Source organism: Salmo salar, chromosome ssa24, assembly GCF_905237065.1.
Source record: "Salmo salar chromosome ssa24, Ssal_v3.1, whole genome shotgun sequence".
Lineage (NCBI taxonomy): Eukaryota > Metazoa > Chordata > Actinopteri > Salmoniformes > Salmonidae > Salmo > Salmo salar.
Window position 1 is genome coordinate 13,101,974 of NC_059465.1, and position 24,641 is coordinate 13,126,614.

Below are 24,641 nucleotides of genomic sequence, written 5' to 3' on the forward strand. Positions count from 1 at the left end.
TCAGATTTACTATGAGAAAAATGTTATTACCTTTGCTGTTCTTCGTCAGAATGCACTCCCAGGACTTCTACTTCAATAACAAATGTTGGTTTGGTCCCAAATAATCCATTGTTATATCCAAACAGCGGCGTTTTGTTCGTGCGTTCAAGACACTATCCGAAAGGGTAAATAAGGGTGACGAGCATGGCGCATTTCATGACAAAAAAATTCTAAATATTCCATTACCGTACTTCGAAGCATGTCAACCGTTGTTTAAAATCAATTTTTATGGCATTTTTCTCGTAAAAAAGCGATAATATTCCGACCGGGAAATCGTTTTTTATTACAAAGAGAGTGAAAGTAAAAGCATGCTATCCCCTCATGCACGAGCCTCAGTCTAATGATAGAGCACTTGCCAAACGCGCTAATGTGTTTCAGCCTGGGGATGGAATTACATCGTTCAGCTTTTTCCCGCCTTCTGAGAGCCCATGGGAGCCGTAGGAAGTGTCACGTCATGCCAGAGATCCCCTGTATTTGTTAGAGATGATCAAGGAGGGCAAGAAATGGTCAGACAGGCCACTTCCTGTAAGGAATCTTCTCAGGTTTTGGCCTGCCAAATGAGTTCTGTTATACTCACAGACACCATTCAAACAGTTTTAGAAACTTTAGGGTGTTTTCTATCCAAAGCCAATAATTATATGCATATTCTAGTTACTGGGCAGGAGTAGTAACCAGATTAAATCGGGTACGTTTTTTATCCGGCCGTGCAAATACTGCCCCCTAGCCCCAACAGGTTAACTAACCTCCAGACGAGCTTCAATGCCATACAACTCTCCTTCTGTGGCCTCCAACTGCTCTTAAATGCAAGTAAAACTTAAACCGATCGCTACCAGCACCTGCCCGCCCATACAGCATCACTACTCTGGACAGTTCTGACTTAGAATATGTGGACATTTACAAATACCTAGGTGTCTGGTTAGACTGTAAACTCTTCTTCCAGACTCGCATTAAGCTTCTCCACTCCAAAATTAAGTCTAGAATCGGCTTCCTATTGCGCAACAAAGAATCCTTCACTCATGCTGCCAAACATACCCTCATAAAACTGTCATTTACAAAATAGCCTCCCAACACTACTCAGCAAATTGGATGCAATCTATCACAGTGCCATCCTTTTTGTCACCAAAGCCCCATATACTACCCACCACTGTGACCTGTATGCTCTCGTTGGCTGGCCCTCGCTTCATATTCGTTTCCAAACCCACTGGCTCCAGGTCATCTATAAGTCTTTGCTAGGTTAAGCCCTGCCTTATCTCAGCTCACTGGTCACCATAGCAGCACCCACCCTTAGCACGCCCTCCAGCAGGTATATTTCACTGGTCACCCCCAAAGCCAATTCCTACTTTGGCCACCTTTCCTTCCAGTTCTCTGCTGCCAATGACTGGAACGAATTGCAACAATCACTGAAGCTGGAGACTCATATCTCCCTCTCTAACTTTAAGCATCAGCTGTCAGAGCAGCTCACAGATCATTGCACCTGTACATAGCCCATCTGTAAATAGCCCATCCAACTACCTCATCCCCATATTGTTATTTATTTTTTGTTCCTTTGCACCCCCGTATCTCTACTTGCACATTCATCTTCTGCACATCCATCACACCAGTGTTTTAATTGTAATTACTTCGCCACCATGGCCTATTTATTGCCTTACCTCCCTAATCTTACCTCATTTGCACACGCAGTATATAGATTATTTTTCTATTGTGTTATTGACTGTACGTTTGATAATTCCCTGTGTAACTCTGTGTTGTTTGTGTCGCACTGCTATGCATTTATCTTGGCCAGGTTGCAGTTGTAAATGAGAACTTGTTCTCAACTGGCCTACCTGGTTAAATAAAGGTGAGAAACAAAATGTGCAACCAATTCAACACCACAAATTTTGAAAAAAAAGGTCAATTTGTCCCGTATTTCAGTCAGACATTCCGACCTGTCTCTTGCAGTCACATTGCGTTTATGAAAACATACACTATATATACAGAAGTGTGTGGACAGCCCTTCAAATTAGTGGATTTGGCTATTTCATTGCTGACAGGTGTATAACGGGTGTATAAAATTGAGCACAAAGCCATGCAATCTCCATAGACAATCATTGCCACCTTTCCAACAAGCCAGTTTGTAAAATTTCTGCACTGCTAGAGCTGTCCCTGTCAACTGTAAGTGCTGTTATTGTGAAGTGGAAACATCTAGGAGCAACAACGGCTCAGCCGCGAAGTAGTAGGCCACATAAGCTCACAGAACGGGACCGCCGAGTGCTGAAGCACGTAGTGCGTAAAAATTCTGTCTTCAGTTGCAACACTAACTACCGAGTTCCAAATTGCCTTGAAGCAACGTCAGCACAATAACTGTTTGTCGGAAGCTTCATGAAATGGGTTTCCATGGCCAAGCAGCCACACACAAGCCTAAGATCACCATGCGCAATGCCAAGCGTTGGCTGGAGTGGTGTAAAGCTCGCCGCCATTGGACTCTGGAGCAGTAGAAAAAGCATTCTCTGGAGTGATGAATCAACCTTCACTTTCTTGCAGTTCGAATGACAAATCTGGGTTTAACGGATTCCAGGAGAACGCTACCTGCCGGAATTCCTAGTGCCAACTGTAACGTTTGGTGGAGGAGGAGGCCCTTTCCTGATTCAGCATGACAATGCCCCCGTGCACAAAGCGAGGCCCATACAGAAATGGTTTGTCGAGATTGGTGTGGAAGAACTTGACTGGCCTGCATAGAGCCTTGACCTCAACCCTATCGAACACCTTTGGGATGAATTGGAACACCGACTGTGTGCCAGGCCTAATCGCCCAGCATCAGTGTCCGACCTCACTAATGCTTTTGTGGCCTAATGGAAGCAAGTCCCTGCAGCAATGTTACAACATGTACTGGAAAGCCTTTCCAGAAGAGTGGCGGCTGTTATAGCAGCAAAGGGGGGACCAACTCCATATTAATGCCCATGATTTTGTAATGAGCTATTCGACAAGCAGGTATCCACATTCTTTTGGTCATGTAGTGTTTTTTTTATTTTTTTTATTTCACCTTTATTTAACCAGGTAGGCAAGTTGAGAACAAGTTCTCATTTACAATTGCGACCTGGCCAAGATAAAGCAAAGTAGTTTGACACATACAACAACACAGAGTTACACATGGAGTAAAACAAACCTACAGTCAATAATGTAGTAGAAAAATAAGTCTATATACAAAGTGAGCAAATGAGGTAAGATAAGGGAGGTAAAGGCAAAAAAGGCCATGGTGGCGAAGTAAATATGTGTGTATGTGATGAGACGTAGGCCAATGTCATAGGCCTCTCGTCAACCAATCATATTTCTGTAATCCTTTCGTGCTAAATTCCAGCTAAACTTGGAGAGGACAGTTAGGCTTAACTACAAAAAAAAAATCTGCTTCCGAAGATGTATGGTAATTTTGTCAAACTTGCGAGGCTCTCGTGCTCATTAGTTGCTCTTTCAACATATTTGCTTCTACTTCATTCAATCCTGTTAAGTCGAAGTTGATTTAAAAAATCTACCAGCCACTCAGATTTTTTTACCAGCTAAAATATTTTTTCATAGTTAAGTACAAAAAAAAACAGATGTGCATGCTTTCGTAAACAAGAAATGTATTAGTAAGAAGTAATGTGGTGTAATGCTCAATTTCATTTTGTGACCGGAGTCTTTTAATAATCAAAATATCAGAGACAATGTTCAGATTTCCCTTTAAGGCCGGGAGGTTACCTTGTTAACGTGGCCACTGGAGTCCTATCACATGTCTGTTTGTGTGAGATTTGGAATCTGACTAGGATGTCTGTTCGCTATCAATTGATGCAGTTGACTCGAACGTTCGAAAAACAACTGAACTTGTGAACAAAAGAATGTAAATAGCCAAAAAATCACGAGGACAAAGTCTCACTTAGTAGACTGTCAAGTAAACTAGACCAACTTTTATGCCTGTGCCAGTGCCTCAAAATGATTATCAGCACTCATTGCGCACATCTCCTATGCCAGGCACTCATTGCGCAATTGCACACATTTATGCTCGAGGTGAGAGGATTTGTATTTCTTTGTGGATTAGCAGCTATGAAACAAAAGAGCAGGAATACTTAAACAGCTACCGCAGCATTGTTCTAACTCGCACGTGCTCATACTTTTGACTATTTTTATTTGCGAATGTAATGCTCTCAATGTAGAGCCCTGCAAATTGACCACTCACCAACGTGGCTGGTGAAATAGACATTCTTACCCGCCAATAACTAAACCTACCCACATTTGGCAGGTGTTAATTCTATGCCCTGGTATAACGTCACTGTTACACCAAAAACACCACCACATTTCTTATACGATTTTAGAAAAATTATGTAATGTGGCCAAAACTCAACAGTGCGCACCACTAGGCAGAATATGCTTTGAAACAAAATAAAGGAAGGCTACCGGTATATACTTTAACACCATCTACTACACTGACCTGTAAAATCATCTTGTTGTCACGCTTTTGGGTATTTTAAATGTGGTCACCCTAGTTGTGAGACTCCACACAGCTCATTACATAATAGACAACATTCTCACTCACACATTTTTCATAAATGGTCGGGTGCTGGATCGTCATTAGTGAAATCCATAGACGGTAAGTGGACAGAGGTCAGTCGTGTGTTAAATTAAATGCACAGTTTATGATTACGATGAAATCTAATGAAGTTCTTCTGGTCCTTAATCACTTGCTATGGTTAGGTCTATTGGGCTTGCCCTGTATGCAGAAAGATTCCCAGCACAGCTCCCAGGGGCCACGTTGAAGCTGAGTTTAGCCTTCAAAAAACAACTTAAAACTGAGAAAAACACGGCAACATTAAACGTTGTCGTCCCCCACAAATGATGTAGCGCCCCCCCTTGGGCCAATCAGTGTAATTTTGTAAATGGTGGCTCTCTATGGCAAGACCCAACTTTCGTCAAAATCGGGCCAGTGGTGTCTGAGATTGCATGGGTCAGCTAGACTTATATCCCTGAGCATGTGTGCTGTATTTCATCTCACTGAATAAAACAGATCAAAAGATATAAGCATGTGCCTGTTATAGCACCACCGTGTTGTTGATATGAATGTTCTTGCATATGTTGAGTCTTGACAGTGTTTGCAACTTGTGTACTAAATGCTGTTACAGTACAAATATCCTTGACTGATTTATGTGCCAGACCACACTCATGTTGTTTTAGGTACTAGCCTGGAAAGGATTACATTGAGACCTTTGTCCATAGATGCCACATATCAAGTTTCATGCAGATTGATCATTCGGTGCCATAGGAGTAGCGTTTTAAGTGTTTTATTTATTTATTTATTTTACAATATTTTCAATTCCATCATGTCGGACCTTATGGGTCCCTGAGGAAACCGTGTTCCTTGTGAGGAGAGGGACCTATGTACCGAATTTCATGAATTTAGGTCAAACAGGGTTTCGGGCATGACCTTTCAGATTTTGCATTTTCAATCGCTTGTTATAGCACCACCATCTGGCCAGTCAGAGTAATTTTGTAAAATGCCATATCTCTATGGCAAGATATATCCTTCTCCAAGGTTTAGTCAAAATTGGGCCAGTGCTGTCTGAGATATCGCGTGTTCGAATGAACGTACTCACGGACGTAGATCCACAGTCCCCACCCGATTTCATCTTGGGGACAAACGGCTTCTCCATCAATGTTTACCCACAAGAGCATGTCATAAATTGTCTAAAACCTGCTTTTAAAAGTCATGTAATAAAAGCAATTCCCAGGAGTAAATCTCAGTTGATAAACAATTGGCAGTAACCTGCTGGCATCTCCTAATGGGTTAGAATAGCTCTTAATGGGTTAGAAAGTCTCCTAAAATACCAGGTGAGTTAATCAGACTCAAGGGTAAAGAATGTTTATACAGAGCTCTTACCCTGACCCCTTAATTTACATTTACATTTAAGTCATTTAGCAGACGCTCTTATCCAGAGCGACTTACAAAATGGTGCATTCACCTTATGATATCCAGTGGAACAACCACTTTACAATAGTGCATCTAAATTTTTTAAGGGGGGGGGGGGTTAGAAGGATTACTTTATCCTATCCTAGGTATTCCTTAAAGAGGTGGGGTTTCAGGTGTCTCCGGAAGGTGGTGATTGACTCCGCTGTCCTGGCGTCGTGAGGGAGCTTGTTCCACCATTGGGGTGCCAGAGCAGCGAACAGTTTTGACTGGGCTGAGCGGGAACTGTGCTTCCTCAGAGGTAGGGGGGCCAGCAGGCCAGTGGTGGATGAACGCAGTGCCCTTGTTTGGGTGTAGGGCCTGATCAGAGCCTGAAGGTATGGAGGTGCCGTTCCCTTCACAGCTCCGTAGGCAATCACCATGGTCTTGTAGCGGATGCGAGCTTCAACTGGAAGCCAGTGGAGAGAGCGGAGGAGCGGGGTGACGTGAGAGAACTTGGGAAGGTTGAACACCAGACGGGCTGCGGCGTTCTGGATGAGTTGTAGGGGTTTAATGGCACAGGCAGGGAGCCCAGCCAACAGCGAGTTGCAGTAATCCAGACGGGAGATGACAAGTGCCTGGATTAGGACCTGCGCCGCTTCCTGTGTGAGGCAGGGTCGTACTCTGCGAATGTTGTAGAGCATGAACCTACAGGATCGGGTCACCGCCTTGATGTTAGTGGAGAACGACAGGGTGTTGTCCAGGATCACGCCAAGGTTCTTAGCACTCTGGGAGGAGGACACAAGGGGAGTTGTCAACCGTGATGGCGAGATCATGGAACGGGCAGTCCTTCCGCGGGAGGAAGAGCAGCTCCGTCTTGCCGAGGTTCAGCTTGAGCTGGTGATCCGTCATCCACACTGATATGTCTGACAGACATGCAGAGATGCGATTCGCCGCCTGGTTATCAGAAGGGGGAAAGGAGAAGATTAATTGTGTGTCGTCTGCATAGCAATGATAGGAGAGACCATGTGAGGATATGACAGAGCCAAGTGACTTGGTGTATAGCGAGAATAGGAGAGGGCCTAGAACAGAGCCCTGGGGGACACCAGTGGTGAGAGCGCATGGTGCGGAGACAGATTCTCGCCACGCCACCTGGTAGGAGCGACCTGTCAGGTAGGACGCAATCCAAGCGTGGGCCGCGCCGGAGATGCCCAACTCGGAGAGGGTGGAGAGGAGGATCTGATGGTTCACAGTATCAAAGGCAGCAGATAGGTCTAGAAGTATGAGAGCAGAGGAGAGAGAGTTAGCTTTAGCAGTGCGGAGAGCCTCCGTGACACAGAGAAGAGCAGTCTCAGTTGAATGCCCAGTCTTGAAACCTGACTGATTAGGATCAAGAAGGTCATTCTGAGAGAGATAGCAGGAGAGCTGGCCAAGGACGGCACGTTCAAGAGTTTTGGAGAGAAAAGAAAGAAGGGATACTGGTCTGTAGTTGTTGACATCGGAGGGATCGAGTGTAGGTTTTTTTCAGAAGGGGTGCAACTCTCGCTCTCTTGAAGACAGAAGGGACGTAGCCAGCGGTCAAGGATGAGTTGATGAGCGAGGTGAGGAAGGGGAGAAGGTCTCCGGAAATGGTCTGGAGAAGAGAGGAGGGGATAGGGTCAAGTGGGCAGGTTGTTGGGCGGCCGGCCGTCACAAGACGCGAGATTTCATCTGGAGAGAGAGGGGAGAAAGAGGTCAAAGCACAGGGTAGGGCAGTGTGAGCAGGACCAGCGGTGTCGTTTGACTTAGCAAACGAGGATCGGATATCGTCAACCTTCTTTTCAAAATGGTTGACGAAGTCATCCGAAGAGAGGGAGGAGGGGGGGAGGAGGATTCAGGAGGGAGGAGAAGGTAGCAAAGAGCTTCCTAGGGTTAGAGGCAGATGCTTGGAATTTAGAGTGGTAGAAAGTGGCTTTAGCAGCAGAGACAGAAGAGGAGAATGTAGAGAGGAGTGAGTGAAAGGATGCCAGGTCCGCAGGGAGGCGAGTTTTCCTCCATTTCCGCTCGGCTGCCCGGAGCCCTGTTCTGTGAGCTCGTAGTGAGTCGTCGAGCCACGGAGCAGGAGGGGAGGACCGAGCCGGCCTGGAGGATAGGGGACAGAGAAAATCAAAGGATGCAGAAAGGGAGGAGAGGAGGGTTGAGGAGGCAGAATCAGGAGATAGGTTGGAGAAGGTTTGAGCAGAGGGAAGAGATGATAGGATGGAAGAGGAGAGAGTAGCGGGAGAGAGAGCGAAGCTTGGGACGGCGCAATACCATCCGAGTAGGGGCAGAGTGAGAAGTGTTGGATGAGAGCAAGAGGGAAAAGGATACAAGGTAGTGGTCGGAGATTTGGAGGGGAGTTGCAATGAGATTAGTGGAAGAACAGCATCTAGTAAAGATGAGGTCAAGCGTATTGCCTGCCTTGTGAGTAGGGGGGGAAGGTGAGAGGGTGAGGTCAAAAGAGGAGAGGAGTGGAAAGAAGGAGGCAGAGAGGAATGAGTCAAAGGTAGACGTGGGGAGGTTAAAGTCACCCAGAACTGTGAGAGGTGAGCCATCCTCAGGAAAGGAACTTATCAAGGCGTCAAGCTCATTGATGAACTCTCCAAGGGAACCTGGAGGGCGATAAATGATAAGGATGTTAAGCTTGAAAGGGCTGGTAACTGTGACAGCATGGAATTCAAATGAGGAGATAGACAGATGGGTCAGGGGAGAAAGAGAGAATGTCCACTTGGGAGAGATGAGGATTCCAGTGCCACCACCCCGCTGGCTCGATGCTCTAGCGGTATGCGAGAACACGTGGGCAGACGAAGAGAGAGCAGTAGGAGTAGCAGTGTTATCTGTGGTAATCCATGTTTCCGTCAGCGCCAGGAAGTCTAGGGACTGGAGGGTAGCATAGGCTGAGATGAACTCAGCCTTGTTGGCTGCAGACCGGCAGTTCCAGAGGCTGCCGGAGACCTGGAACTCCACGTGGGTCGTGCGCGCTGGGACCACCAGGTTGGAGTGGCAGCGGCCACGCGGTGTGAAGCGTTTGTATGGCCTGTGCAGAGAGGAGAGAACAGGGATAGACAGACACATAGTTGACAAGCTACAGAAGTGTTGTTTCTTGTATTATTGTCTCCTGTGTCTTTAGACAACTGTTTCACTTTGATATCCTTTTTCTTCTGTCCTGATTTTCTCTTTCTTTTCTTCTGTTAACTAGATATTCTTTGTTGTTCTTCGTTAGCTAGCTAGCTTCTTCCAAAAGAGTCCCTAGCAACTGCTTAGCAACTGGTAAACAATTCAGCTAGCTAAGATAACTACAATTTTATGAAAAATAGTTATTTTTCAAAAGCCTATCTTCTTCTTAATCACAGTAGTATGTATCCACTACTCTCCAGTTTTACTTTTCCCCATGCTGGAGACGTTCTATGCATACAGGCTCACACCTTTCTTTGTGCAACTATAAAAAGTAGTCAAGTAATAAAAGTAATTCTCAGAAGTAAATCTCAGTTGATTAACAAGATAGTGTTTTCCACTAGCACCGGCTGTCGGCTATATAGCCGATTACGGACTCATTTTCAGCCGGCTACTTTTTCCGCTTAAATTAATAGGCAACTTTTCAATTCTCTTAAGAAAAAAAGTAATGCTATTTGTATTTGAGCAAAATGAATGGGCGTTCATTCAAGCACCACCACGCTCCCGCGAGTCACAAATACCCGAGCGTACATGAGTTGATGCCTTCACACAGCACATGCGAGCTGTCCTGAGCAAAAAACGCACAGCAATCTACTCGCCAAGCTTATTTATTTTAGGGAAAGTGATTTACAAAAGTAAACCTTCAATATTGAACATACTAGCAATATGGTGGATACTCTGCAAAAATAAAGCTACAAAAAGATGCCTAGCATTCGTCTTGGCTAGCCTACTGTAGCATGTGGATATCTATTTTGGAATGTTTGTCTTAAAGAGGCAGTGTTCTATTTTCAAATCTTCTCAAAATGACATGCTTTTGAAGCAAAATGTAATGCAATTAATACAACGCAATTCTAAAGAATAGAGTAGACTTGTATTGCTAAATTATTACATAGCATCTTAATACATATCATAATTACCAAATATAGCCTATTAATAGCTGAATATAGAGCGAAACCATGCCAATCTATAGGTCCTGCATGACCCCAATGCATTTAAGAACTATACCATGTCTGGGCCATTGAAAATTATGTTCGGGCCAGTAGATTTTTTTTGGGGCCAACTGGCTCGATAACGTAGTTATATGTCCAAGGTATCGCATCGGTGCAAGTAAACCAAAGATCTCATTTGTATTTTCGATATGCAGTCCATCAGGATTTGCCAGACAGTGGCGTTTTAAGTGAGTAATTCGTCAGTAGCCTACCGAATCGCATCGGTAAGACATTCATTTGGCTCCCTAATTTGCATACTGGTATGCTTTTTAGCAATTATCTGCAGATAAAGGATTGAAAACATTTGAAGATGGTGAATCCTCCTCACTGCAGGAACAATAGGTAGGCTAGTCGAGAGAGGGCCTCACTGCGGTTCAAAATATGATAAAAGAAAATGGAATGAATGGTTCAAATAGCTAATGATACTTATGTGGGATTTTCAAAGAATATTGATTTTACCTGTATTGCAGATAGCTGAGAAAATGCCTCTTAAAAGGAAGCTTGAAACCTGTGGAAGCCAGCAGACTCTTACAGGATTATTTAAATGCACAGTGCAGTCAATTACATTTTTCCTGTGTTTTATATCATATTGTACAAGATCTGATTTAAAATAACACTGTAAAAGTGTGAAAAAATGTGATCAGTATTTCCTGATAGTTGCTGGAATATGATCTAGCATTAGAATGAGCAGAGGCCACCAAAAATAGAACTTGTTCTGCAAAAATGGTGGGTGGGGGGGGTCCTATTTCTTTTAAACACACACGGGGGGGGGGTCTTGTGGAAAACTTGAACTATTCTCTGTTGTTCCATCCAGACTATAGGAAGAATTCTGCCCCTGGAGACCATCTGTCTGCAGTCAGCATCCTTTGTCACCGGAGCTGATGTCAGCTGGTCCAGGGAGGTTATCAGGGATGCTTCTATCAGTTGTGTGAGTCTCAGGGTCAAAGGGTCAAGTACAGCACACTAATGATGTCAGGGGAATGATTAGCTTACTGTAATTTGTGTCTGTATTGCAGTCTGTTTTAGGGTTGATTTAAGGATATTCACTCTCCTACGCAGTCACTTTAAACATTTTGATTTAGTTGAAGAAAAAGAAACTGACTAATCAAGAAATCAGCCTGGCTCTGGCCAATCATAGTGCACTATATAGGGAATAATGCCATTTCAGGCTCACACTTCTCCTCTGGCCCATTCTGTTGTTTTTCTCTCAGATCCCCATGAACTGCTGGGCCATTTTCTACCCACGGCGCTGTGCTGAGCAGGCCGAGGAGCTAGTGTCCTGCTTTGGGAAGGTGGCCGGACCCATGGGCCTGAGGCTGGATCGGCCCATCCGCGTGGAACTGAAGGATGACCGCACCGAGACTTACGTCAAGAGCATCCACTCCCAGCTCACTAGTGAGGTAGGACATGACACTACTGCCTCTGAGCACCTTAGAACAGTTATTTTTTGTGAACAATTGTTGTTATTGAATCACAGAAGCTGTATTGGCCATGAAAAGAAATAGTAACATTTTTCGGAACATTTTCCAACCTCTATTACACCCCAAACCTTTGAGCCTACTTCAAACATTCGACTAGTGAAAATGTGGAGTTTAATTTGTTTCACTAATGTATCTCAACTTTGTGGTTATTTCTATGATGCTGTTTGAGTTACACATCAGTAATACATAAACGCTGGTGGTAGGGAGATTTGTTCTTTCATTCTAAAGCGCTTTGATGTGGAAAAGCGCTATATAAATCCTATTAATTATTAATCTATTATGAGCTTTCTCTTTTTACCTTGGCCCATTTTTCAGCCCAACGTGCAGTTGGTAGTGTGCATCATGACAGGCAACAGAGACGACCTCTACAGTGCCATCAAGAAGCTGTGCTGCGTCCAGAGTCCCGTGCCCTCTCAGGTTAACTCTGCCACACCTCCAGACAATTCACTATTGATCGTCATTTAGCCAGGATAGTCCACTCTGCAACAAACACACAACATACAGTAAACGTACAAATAATAACATGGCTAGGTGCCAGCACTATTTTTCTTAACCTACACCTCGGCAGTGGTAGAAAAAGTACCCAATTGTCAAAGTTGAGAAAAAGTAAAGATACCTTAATTGGAAATGACTCAAATAAAACTCACCCAGTAAAATACTACGTAAGTAAAAGTCAAATTATTTGGTTTTAAATATACTTAAGTATCATAAGTAAATGTAATTGCTAAAATATGCTTAAATATCAAAAGTAAAAGTATAAATCATTTCAAGTTCCTTATATTAAGCAAAACAGACAGCAATATTTTCTAGTTTTTTAAATTTACGGATAGCCAGGGGCACACTCCCAACATTCAGGCATAATTTACAGACGACGCATGTGTGTTTGGTGTCTGCCAAATCACATGCAGTATGGATGACCAGGGATGTTCTCTTAATAAGTGAGTGAATTAGACCATTATCCTGTCCTGCTAAGCATTCAAAATTTAACGAGTATTCTGGGTGTTGGGGAAATGTATAGAGTAAAAAGTACATTATTTTCTTTAGGTGTGAAGTAAAAGCAAAAGTTGTATAAATGGTCAAGTCTAGATACCCATAAAAACTACTTAAGTAGGGCTACTTTACACCACTGCAACTCGGGTCCTATAAGATCTGTGAATACTAAAGGTGTAAGGTTCAGGGAAAGAGGCAAGGAACCAAAAGGTTTATCAACTGCCTAATGCAAAGGTTAATCTAAAATGAAAAATGTACATTTCTTTGGTTTTGTAGGCCATTAACGTCCGGACCATCTCCCAACCCCAAAAGCTGAGGAGCGTAGCCCAGAAAATCCTGCTGCAGATGAACTGCAAACTGGGAGGAGAGCTGTGGACCGTGAACGTCCCTCTGGTTAGTATTATATTTTTCTCTACTGGTAAGGTTTGGCCTGACGTTGACTGTGTTTTAAGTTTGGGTGTAGGGATGCTATGTGTCCACTAGATGGAGACAGTGTGTTGATGGAGCCAGAGAGACATGCAAGTCAGAATTAAAGCTTTGCATAAGATAAAGCGAGACACAATCAGGAATTCCGAACAAGTCTCAAATACTTTGTTTTATAGTGTAATGTACAAAATGAACACCAATTTACCTATAAAGAAAGTGACACACAAATGCCAATGGGATAATATAAATCAAGTAGAGTCAATAAGCAGTCTGAAGAGGTAAGAGGCTTTATTTTTGTCAAGTCAGCTGTTTAAAAAATGTACCTGCAACTCACGGTTCTGGTAAAGGCAGGGCACCTCATTTCACTCTTTTGGAGGCTGGAGCGGAGGAGAGATTTGACCAGGTTTGTGTGTTGCCATTGACAGCTACAGGTTGTAGGGCCCTATAAAATTCTTGTTGCGGAGAACGTGGATGGAATCCAGACATTAAAACGGAATTCAAAATATTCCAAAATGTATTGAACTTAGTAGGAAATCAACTAAATGTAATTTTTATCATAAAACATGAATAATATGCATCAGTGATTCGTATTTTCTTTCAACTTTCTGAAGAGGCAACGGCACGGGAATGCCCTGGCTCTGACTGCACAGGAATGCCCTGGCTCTGACTGCACAGGAATGCCCTGGCTCTGACTGCACAGGAATGCCCTGGCTCTGACTGCACAGGAATGCCCTGGCTCTGACTGCACAGGAATGCCCTGGCTCTGACTGCACAGGAATGCCCTGGCTCTGACTGCACAGGAATGCCCTGGCTCTGACTGCACAGGAATGCCCTGGCTCTGACTGCACAGGAATGCCCTGGCTCTGACTGCACAGGAATGCCCTGGCTCTGACTGCACAGGAATGCCCTGGCTCTGACTGCACAGGAATGCCCTGGCTCTGACTGCACAGGAATGCCCTGGCTCTGACTGCACAGGAATGCCCTGGCTCTGACTGCACAGGAACGCCCTGGCTCTGACTGCACAGGAACGCCCTGGCTCTGACTGCACAGGAACGCCCTGGCTCTGACTGCACAGGAACGCCCTGGCTCTGACTGCACAGGAACGCCCTGGCTCTGACTGCACAGGAACGCCCTGGCTCTGACTGCACAGGAACGCCCTGGCTCTGACTGCACAGGAACGCCCTGGCTCTGACTGCACAGGAACGCCCTGGCGCTGACTGCACAGGAACGCCCTGGCGCTGACTGCACAGGAACGCCCTGGCGCTGACTGCACAGGAACGCCCTGGCGCTGACTGCACAGGAATGCCCCTGTGTGCGTTTGTCTACCACTTTGTGTTGCTGTTGGCGATGATGCTAACTTAATGACAACCGTCTTCTGGTAGATGGAAAGGCTTTCCCTAAAACCTTCTCAATTAAATGTTAACTATGAAGTAGCCTATGCCCACCTGGCAGATGGATGTCATGATTATTTGCATCAATCCATTGGCCATTTGTTTAGCAAATTCCGCAATCACATGAGTGCTACAGAAACATCAGTAACAATGCTAACCAAACAACGGTCTCTGGTTGATGTGCAGTTGATTTAAAGGTTAACTACGCCCCAAAATCTACATTTCTCAACCTTAACCTCAAAAGTGGTCTCCTGAGGTGGTTTAAACATGGTTGTGGACTTAGAACATCCAATTTGGTTGTTTTTCTATTAAACAACAGAAGGGGTGTTGTCAATAAATGATTGAATTCAAATGGATTTACCCAGCTGTTAGATTTTTTTGTTTTAGTGTAGTATTTTTAGCGCCTGTCTTTGCTTTACGTTTTAACAGAAACATCTGATGGTGATTGGAGTGGACGTCCATCACGACACCAGCAAGAAGAGCAGATCAGTCATGGGCTTCGTCGCCAGCCTGAATAGGTAAACACGCCTCCTAAAAGACACACCGCACAGTAACATATCAGTGAATGGAATTAACTTAATTGATGGCTTTTCTGACTAATTATGATTTTATCCCAAATGGCACCCTATTCCCTATATCAGGGATGGTCAACTTTGATGGGAGTGGGGGCCACAAAAAATCTGAACTGATGAGGGGCCACAGTGGCTCGTGGGTCTGCGTACCCACACATGCAGTCAGAGCCAGACCTAGCCTTTTGGGCTTTAGATGGCTACCCAATATAGTGTACTACTTTTTACCATGCCCTAAAGGGTATTATTTGGGATTCACCCTATGACATTTCCTCCTATTCCTCCCCTCCCCCAGCCTGCTGACTAGGTGGTACTCCAGAGTGACCTTCCAGATGCCCAACGAGGAGATCATCAATGGGTTCAGAGTGTGTCTGCTGGCTGCACTGCAGAAATACTATGAGGTGACCGTTTTAAAATAGGCCTACTATGTGTTGTGAGGCCGTTTATTTCTTTTTAACACAGTGTACTAAAGGTCTTTAGCCCAGCCTGGGATTTTTTTTATATATATACACTACCGGTCAGAAGTTTTAAACACCTACTCATTCAAGGATTTTTCTTTATTTTACTATTTTCTACATTGTAGAAATAACACACAATGGAATCATGTAGTAACCAAACATTTGTTAAACAAATCAAAATATATTTGAGATTTGAGATTCTTCAAATAGCCACCCTTTGCCTTGATGACAGCTTTGCACACTCTTGGCATTCTCTCAACCAGCTTCACCTGGAATGCTTTTCCAACAGTCTTGAATGAGTTCCCAAATATGCTAAGCACTTGTTGGCTGCTTTTCCTTCACTCTGCGGTCCGACTCATCCCAAACCATCTCAATATGGTTGAGGTTAGGGGATTGTGGAGGCCAGGTCATCTGAGGCAGCACTCCATCACTCTCCTTCTTGGTCAAATAGCCCTTACACAGCCTGGAGGTGTGTTGGGTCATTGTCCTGTCACAAAGACACGTGGTTGGAACCAAAAATGTCCAATTTGGACTCCAGATCAAAGGACAAATTTACACCGGTCTAATGTCAATTGCTCGTGTTTCTTGGGTCAAGCAAGTGTCTTCTTATTTGTGTCCTTTAGTAGTGGTTTCTTTGCAGCAATTCGACCATGAAGGCCTGATTCACACAGTCTCCTCTGAACAGTTGATGTTGAGATGTGTCTGTTACTTGAACTCTGTGAAGCATTTATTTGGGCTGGAATTTCTGAGGCTGGTAACTCTAATGAACTTATCCTCTGCAGCAGAGGTAGCTCTGGGTCTTCCTTTCCTGTGGTGGTCCTCATAAGAGCCAGTTTCATCATTGCGCTTGAAGGTTTTTGCGACTGAAATTTTCCATGTTGACTGACCTTAATGTCTTAAAGTAATGATGGACTGTCATTTCTCTTTGCTTATTTGAGCTGTTCTTGCCATAATATGGACTTGGTCTTTTACCAAATAGGGCTATTTTCTGTATTTTCCCTACCTTGTCACAAAACAACTGATTCGCTCAAACACACTAAGAAGGAAAGAAATTCCACAAATTAACTTTTAACTTCTCTAGGGCCGGCGGGACGAAATCGTCCCACCTACGTAACAGCCAGTGGAATCCTGTGGCGCGTTATTCAAATACCTTAGAAATGCTATTACTTCAATTTCTCAAACATATGACAATTTTACACCATTTTAAAGACAAGACTCTCGTTAATCTAACCACACTGTCCGATTTCAAAAAGGCTTTACAACGAAAGCAAAACATTAGATTATCTCAGCAGAGTACCCAGCCAGAAATAATCAGACACCCATTTTTCAAGCTAGCATATAATGTCACAAAAACCCAGAAGACAGCTAAATTCAGCACTAACTTTTGATGATCTTCATCAGATGACACACCTAGGACATTATGTTATACAATACATGCATGTTTTGTTCAATCAAGTTCATATTTATATCAAAAACCAGCTTTTTACATTAGCATGTGACGTTCAGAACTAGCATACCCCCCCCCCGCAAACTTCCGGTGAATGTACTAAAAATTTACTAAATTACTCACGATAAACGTTCACAAAAAGCATAACAATTATTTTAAGAATTATAGATACAGAACTCCTCTATGCACTCGATATGTCCGATTTTAAAATAGCTTTTCGGTGAAAGCACATTTTGCAATATTCTCAGTAGATAGCCCGGCATCACAGGGCTAGCTATTTAGACACCCAGCAAGTTTAGCACTCACCAAAGTCAGATTTACTATGAGAAAAATGTTATTACCTTTGGTGTTCTTCGTCAGAATGCACTCCCAGGACTTCTACTTCAATAACAAATGTTGGTTTGGTCCCAAATAATCCATAGTTATATCCAAACAGCGGCGTTTTGTTCGTGCGTTCAAGACACTATCCGAAAGGGTAAAGAAGGGTGACGAGCATGGCGCATTTCGTGACAAAAAAATTCTAAATATTCCATTACCGTACTTCGAAGCATGTCAACCGCTGTTTAAAATCAATTTTTATGCCATTTTTCTCGTAAAAAAGCGATAATATTCCGACCGGGAATCTGCATTTAGGTAAACAGATGAAAGAAAATAAAGCACGGGGTCGACTCGGGCACGCGCCTAAGCCCATTGTCCTCTGATCGGCCACTTGCCAAAAGCGTAAATGTGTTTCAGCCTGGGGCTGCCTCGATATCATTCAGCTTTTTCCCGGGCTCTGAGAGCCTATGGGAGCCGTAGGAAGTGTCACGTTACAGCAAAGATCCTCAGTCTTCAATAAAAAGAGCCAAGATGAACAACAACTTGTCAGACAGGCCACTTCCTGTACAGAATCTTCTCAGGTTTTTGCCTGCCATATGAGTTCTGTTATACTCAGACACCATTCAAACAGTTTTAGAAACTTTAGGGTGTTTTCTATCCAAAGCCAATACTTATATGCATATTCTAGTTACTGGGCAGGAGTAGTAACCAGATTAAATCGGGTACGGTTTTTATCCGGCCGTGTCAATACTGCCCCCTACCCCCAACAGGTTAAGAAGTCACACCTGTTAATTGAAATGCATTCCAGGTGACTACCTCATGAAGCTGGTTGAGAGAATGCCAAGAGTGTGCAAAGCTGTCATCAAGGCAAAGGGTGGGTAATTTGAAGAATATCAAATACAAAATATATTTTGATTTGTTTAACACTTTGTTGGTTACTGCATGATTCCATATTTGTTATTTCATACTGTTGATGTCTTCACTGTCATTCTACAATGTAGAAAATAGTAAAAATAAAGAAAACCCCTTGAATGAGTAGGTGTTATAAAACTTTTGTGTGTGTGTTCTCAAATCTAGTTACAGTAAAATAAAAATAGTTTTTACTGGCAGTGGGCATGGGTCTTTCAATAAATAATGGTTCAGTCTTTTTGCTCTGTATCTATGGACGCGACCCAGTCGTTCATTATAAATGTTCTGTTGCCATATTGGCTGTCAATGTTCTTATCCATTGCTTGCTAGCTGGCTAACTTAGTCACATCCAAAAAGTGCAGCCAGAATAACAGCAAAGTAGCTGCATTTGTGTAAGCTGTTTTTTAGTGACATTATTTTGGATACATCCATAACAATGGAAAATGTGCTCACTTGTCAGGACACTGTTGTTCAGAGGAGCTAGCCACTACACAGTTAACACACGAACTTCAAACTGAAGCTGGAAATACAGCAAACTAACTGCATTTCGTTCCGTTTGACCTTTTTTCAATTTACATTACTTATATCCATAAAAATGTGGCCAGCTGATTCATGATTTCGACTGGTTGATTTCGACTGGTCTGTCTCATCCCGACACGTTCATTACTATGGGACAGCTGGAGATCGAATTTGAATATTGAAACAATGTTGCAAATGTCGAAGAGACAGACGGCAAGGTTTATACAAGTATCTGCTGTTAAACTAAATGTTAGTTTGAGATGATGTCTAGATGTTTTTTTATAGTGAAGATCAAGTTTATAAATTGCCTGGCTGGTCTGATGAGACAATGGATTGCGCAGTCAGATGGAACAGTAAATAGGCATTTTAACGTCATAGATTTAGCCGGTGGTAACTTATGGAATAGACACCTGGAATGCGTTTTTTAACCAATCAGGATTAGACCCACCTGTTGTATAATGTTATACAATTATATAATTGTACATATAGGGCCTATTATAAACTGGGTGGTTTGCACCCTGAATGCTGATTGGCTGACAGCCGTGGTATATCAGACAAAACATGTATTTTTCCTGCTCTCATTGCATTGGTAACCAGTTTATAATAGCAATAAGGCACCTCGGGGATTTGTGGCATATGGCCGACTACCACGACTAAGGACTGTATCCAGGCACTCCGTGTTGTGCATAAGAACAGCCCTTAGCCCTGGTATATTCGCCATGTACCACACCTCCTCGTGCCTTATTGCTTAAATATAGAACCACCCCTCTCCCCAAAGAGTTTTATTTCATTACCGGATCATATCGTGAATATTCCCACTAGGCTATGTAATTTGTCATTATATCCAGAATAATTAATAGGAATAGCATTGGGTGTTGCGCAATAGGCTTTCCTAGACAATTGCACGCGGTAGGCTGTGTCCAGAAACATATGAAAACATGAACATATTACCTTGATGCTTTCTCTGTTAAATCTAGGATATTAGATTGAACGTGGATCCAGGCACAACTGTCTTCACCGGTGTAACGAATGAGACACACATTGTCTGGACATTTTTCCAGCACTTGGACTGTTGCATCAGATGTGTGTACATTTTCACGACGTAACTAATCAGCTGGACACCAAATGCTCATCCAACAAGTATTATGCATAATTGAAGAACCACTTTAATGATAGTATCGATTTTAGGTTTGAAGTATCACGCAAGGTAAGGTGACTCTTTCATTTAGGGGCATTCGATTTTACAATTGCATTTATTATTTTAGATTTGTTGAAACTATTTTCATCCGTAACGTAAGACACAACATTTTACTGCATTTCCCGGATCTCTATACAAAAAACTGTCCTGACGGCTAGATCCAGGATTCTTACAAGTTCAATGTCTAATTTAACTGATTTAATGCTTAATATATGATATAAAGACAACTTAAACTGCCGTAAATGCAAGGACAGAAGAGTAATGTTTTATGTCACACAATTTTGGACAAATCCGTCAAGACATCAACCATGATAAAGGATTAAACTGGTTTTAAATCAACTCGTTAATCTTATGATCCCCATTATATCTTAATGTAATGACATTAAACATTTTTGCTAATTATTATCAATGACTTATCAACAGCTGCTGTATAGTTAGTTGTCCAGTGTAGGAAATCCTCACTGGTACCCTAGTTTTATAGAAAGACCCATATGCTAGTGACTTTCTAAATGTCGTATGTTAGTGGCTTAAAAAAATATGCCATGATTTATGTTTTTCCAGGTGAACCATAACTTCCCGGAGAAGATTGTGGTATATCGGGACGGAGTGTCTGACGGCCAGCTGAAGACAGTGGAGCTGTATGAGATCCCTCAGCTGCTCAAGTGTTTTGAGACGTTCCCTAACTATGAGCCCAAGCTGGCCTTCATCGTGGTACAGAAACGTGTCAGCACCAACCTGTACTCCTGCTCCGGAGACCGCTTTGGAACGCCTCCGCCAGGAACTGTCCTGGACCACACAGTCACCAACAGGGAATGGTTAGTGCTGGCTCTGTCTTTAAGGGATACTTCAGGATTTTGGCAATGTGGCCCTTCATCTACTTCCCCAGAGTCAGATGAACTCGTGGATACCATTTTTATGTTAGAGGTAGTTTCGTGAGCCAATGCTAACTAGCATTAGTGCAATGACTAGCATATACCCATAGACTTCCAGTCATTGCACTTACGCTAGCTGGCATTGGGTCGTGAAACTACCTCAAACTTCATTCATTCTGGACACAGAGACATAAAAATGGTATCCACGAGTTTATCTGACTGGGGAAGTAGACAAAGGACCTCACTGCCAAAATCCTGAGGTATCCCTTTAATGGAGCGCAATGCTGGTTCTCTTCCCCCTTCTCCCCCTCTGACCCTATCCATGGGGGGGGAACGAGTGCATACTTCACTGGAGAAGTGGACAGAATTAGGCTTAGGTCATCAGTTTTGTAATGCTTCATCATTTATCAAATTATTTATTTTTCTCTCCCCAGGGTTGACTTCTACCTGATGGCGCATCACATTCGACAGGGCTGTGGCCTGCCTACACACTACATCTCAGTCTACAACACAGCAAACCTCTCCCCAGACCACTTGCAAAGGTAATGTTAGACCTACAGTGAATTATGCCACCATAAATCTCTAGTTGGCAGTAAGGGCCAAATAGAATCTGACAGTTTACATAATACCTCAGTTATTGTTGACTTTATAGGTTAACACAATACGTTAACACAATCTAACCCCTGGTCTCACTCCAGGCTGACCTTCAAAATGTGCCACATGTACTGGAATTGGCCCGGGACTATCCGAGTGCCTGCGCCGTGCAAGTATGCCCACAAACTGGCCTTCCTGTCGGGCCAGTACCTCCACTCAGAGCCAGCTATCCAGCTGGCAGACAAGCTGTACTTCCTCTGATGTGTGCCTCCTTAGCCTCAGCCCCTCTAGAAGGAGCATACCAGTCTGCACAACAATTAACAGGTCGCAACAGAGAAAGCCGTGAAGAAGAAGAAAAATGGAAGGAGGAAAATAAATGAGAAAGGGGGAGGCTTTCACATTATGACTTTTGGATCAGATAAAACCATTTTTTTTGTTTTGTTTAGCAGCCGGTGTTCTAATGGTGTCTGACATAGACTCCCCCCACCCCCAGGCACTGTTGTCGTAGAAACGTTGTGTCCTATTGCAGGTGGTATGTTGGAATATAGAAAGAATGCTCTGTTTTTAAATTGAATCTATTTTTGCTACATGAAGTAATCCAACAAGGTGTACACCGCCATTATAGAGCACCATTTGTCAATGAGAGAAGACAATGATACTCTTAAGATGGCGGCGTATAGATTGTTGGACAACTTGGCGCAAAAATGGATTTAATTTAATAATGAAGGATTTCCTAAATTCCAATGTTCCCCCTGCAACTAGCCATGGGAGTTCAGGAAACACTGACTCGAGAACGAAGAAAGTATTGACTAAAGGTTAGTCAAAGATCCTGATTACTGCTACACAGCAGCTTGTGCATGCCCTCAGACAAGCTTTCACTCTGCCGCTGTGGTTCGATTTTATATGGCTGCTTTCAGTGCTTTGAGGAATAGGAGCAAATGTTTATAAAACAAAAAAGGGCCAGTTTTCCACTGTTTGCATGACCCACAGAGACCAGAGGAGATTTTATTTTTGTGAAGTGATGTGTGAAATTCAAGTCTGTTTTAATTTAATATGACCATAGTGGGTTTTATTTGTGTTGTCCTCTGTTTTGTTGCTCCAGATATATTGCTGTTGAAAATTAAACTGGTGTGTGTATGGGAAGTTTTCTTAAGTTGTTAGCCTTGTCTTTTTTTCTAGAATGTTTGTGGGGCCATTCCCCAATTGTGCTGCATGTCCAAGTGATCAGAAAGCTTTCAATGAAATTGACTTAGTCCAGTAGATGTGCTGTCCCTTCTCTGTAGTTGTATAGGTCACTAGGCACAGACCAGAACAATCAACAAAGTTATTTGCTGTAATGCCGAAAGGTTATCGCTTCAAAAGTTACCAGCAAAAACATGGGAGTCTTTCACTTTGACAGATGATGCTGACTGATGATAGATAAATAAAGCTGGAGGAGAGAAGCTGTCACTGCATAACTGGAAGCATGAATAAGTCACAGGAACTGTAAGGGCTGTTTTTGTTATTTTAATGCCCACAACACTCTGGGGGGGGAACGGGTGGATGGAAATGGCCATGTGATGGCAAATCTGATAGAAATGAAAGATCTGGTGTGACAGAATGATGGCTGAGGGACCAGGATTGATGTAGCCACAGGGAAAGTGTCTGTCTTGGACCTCACTCTGGTATCTAGTGCGATGGCAGGAATCTCTATGGGAGGAGTTGACAGTAGGGATTGATCATTACCCCATAGTATGCACAGTAGGCCGGAGGTGTCAGTGGATGGAGCAGGCAGGTGGGTGTTTGGAAGGGCAAAGTGAGATCAGTTTCAGGAGCTGAATGAGCAGGTGATAGCTCGGGTGGATATGAGAGGGGATGTGGATAGTATGAATAACTGGGTGAGAACAGCGTTAGTGGGGGAAGCTACTGAGGCTATACCTAAGAGTTCAGAAAGGAGGAAAGCAGTCCCGTGGTGGACAGAGGAGTGTGGGGCAATGGTGAGGAGTAAGAACGGGGCATTTGGAGTACTGAAAAGGACACATACCTTCCAACATCTGATTCAGTATAAGCAGGCTCTGGTGAAGAAAACTATTCGTCAGGCAGAGGTCATTGTTGGCTTCGGTGCTGTGACACCATTGGAAGGGCAACACCTGTGGGGGATGATTAAGAGGATGAGTGGGGTCAGAAGGGAGTGGGATTATCCAGTGTTGACAAGTGGGAAGGATGTGGCAGTAACAGATGAGAAGGCAGAGATGGCCGAAGCAGCATTTGTCCAAGTGCATAGTTAGGCAAATTTGTCAGAGGAGGGGGAGAGAGAGAACGAGAGAGGAGCATCCTGGGGTGCTGGATATGAGGATGTAAATGATGTGTTAAATGCACCATTTACAATGGCAGAGGTGAAAAGGGCAATAGGTAAGGTTGGGTTAACTTCACCTGAGAAAGATGTGTTATGTTGGCCCATCTTAGTGATGAGGCACTGGTTAAGGTATTGGTGTTGTACAACAGAGTGTGGGAGAAGGGGAAACTACCAGTCAGTTGTAAGGAGACAGTAGTGGTACCAATTCGGAACCCAGGGAAGGACCTAACGAGGCTAACTGGCTATCTGCCAGTACCTTTAACATCACATGTATGTAAGATTATAGAACGAATGATTACGAAGAGGTTAACTTACTTTCTGGAGAGCTAGTATTGCCACATCAGAGTGGGTTCAGGAAGGGTGGGGGAACTATGGACCCAGTTCTCTGCTTAGAATCAGAGGTCAGGAAGGCTCAGGTGAACTAGGAGACTGTTGTAGCTGTCTATTTTGATGTGGAGAAGGTGTATGATATGTGGAAGGAGGAGTTGTTAACCAAGCTTGATATTATGAGGGTAGGAGGAAGAACGTACAACTGGATAAAGGATTTCCTGTTTGAAGGTCTACCCAGGTGAGGTTGGTGAAGTCTCTATCAGGCATCTACCTGGTGGATAACGGTACACCGCAGGGGAGCGTGATTAGTCCTATGTTGTTCATCATGATCAATGATGTTTACTTTCAGGTACGGACAGATATTGTGAGGTTGTTATTTGCAGAAGATGGGGCCTTATGGAAGAGGGGAAGAAATGTGTCATACAGTCAGGAAGGTAAAGGAAACAAGTGATGTAGGTAGAGCGGTGGGAATTAATGTGGGGATTCAGGTTCTCTGTCGAGAAACCTCAAGACAGTGTTCTTTAGCAGGAGGAAGGTAGGAGATGAGGTATGTTTCAGGTAATATTGGAGAAACTTGGAGACTATGGCAGTATAGCATATGGTTCGGTAGCCCGGACATTATTGGAAAGACTAGATGTCATATCGGGGCAAGGACTTAGAATATGTAGTGGGGCGTTTCGACCTCCCCAGTATCTGC

At 43.5% G+C, this 24,641-nt stretch overlaps 1 protein-coding gene across 3 annotated transcripts in view; it reads left to right on the top strand.

The window, feature by feature from the left end:
- Nucleotides 1–22,432, top strand: part of LOC106585078 (piwi-like RNA-mediated gene silencing 2) — a 41,491-nt gene extending 19,059 nt beyond the window's left edge. For all 3 annotated transcript variants that reach the window (XM_014170862.2, XM_014170861.2, XM_014170863.2), the window contains exons 15-23: nt 10,922–11,035; nt 11,319–11,507; nt 11,904–12,005; nt 12,855–12,971; nt 14,825–14,913; nt 15,260–15,365; nt 20,375–20,628; nt 21,120–21,227; nt 21,384–22,432. In XM_014170862.2, coding sequence (XP_014026337.1) covers nt 10,922–11,035; nt 11,319–11,507; nt 11,904–12,005; nt 12,855–12,971; nt 14,825–14,913; nt 15,260–15,365; nt 20,375–20,628; nt 21,120–21,227; nt 21,384–21,540 — 1,236 coding nt within the window. In that variant the 3' untranslated portion in view covers nt 21,541–22,432. The remainder of the gene's footprint in view (nt 1–10,921; nt 11,036–11,318; nt 11,508–11,903; nt 12,006–12,854; nt 12,972–14,824; nt 14,914–15,259; nt 15,366–20,374; nt 20,629–21,119; nt 21,228–21,383) is intronic.
- Nucleotides 22,433–24,641: the final 2,209 nt, after the last annotated feature.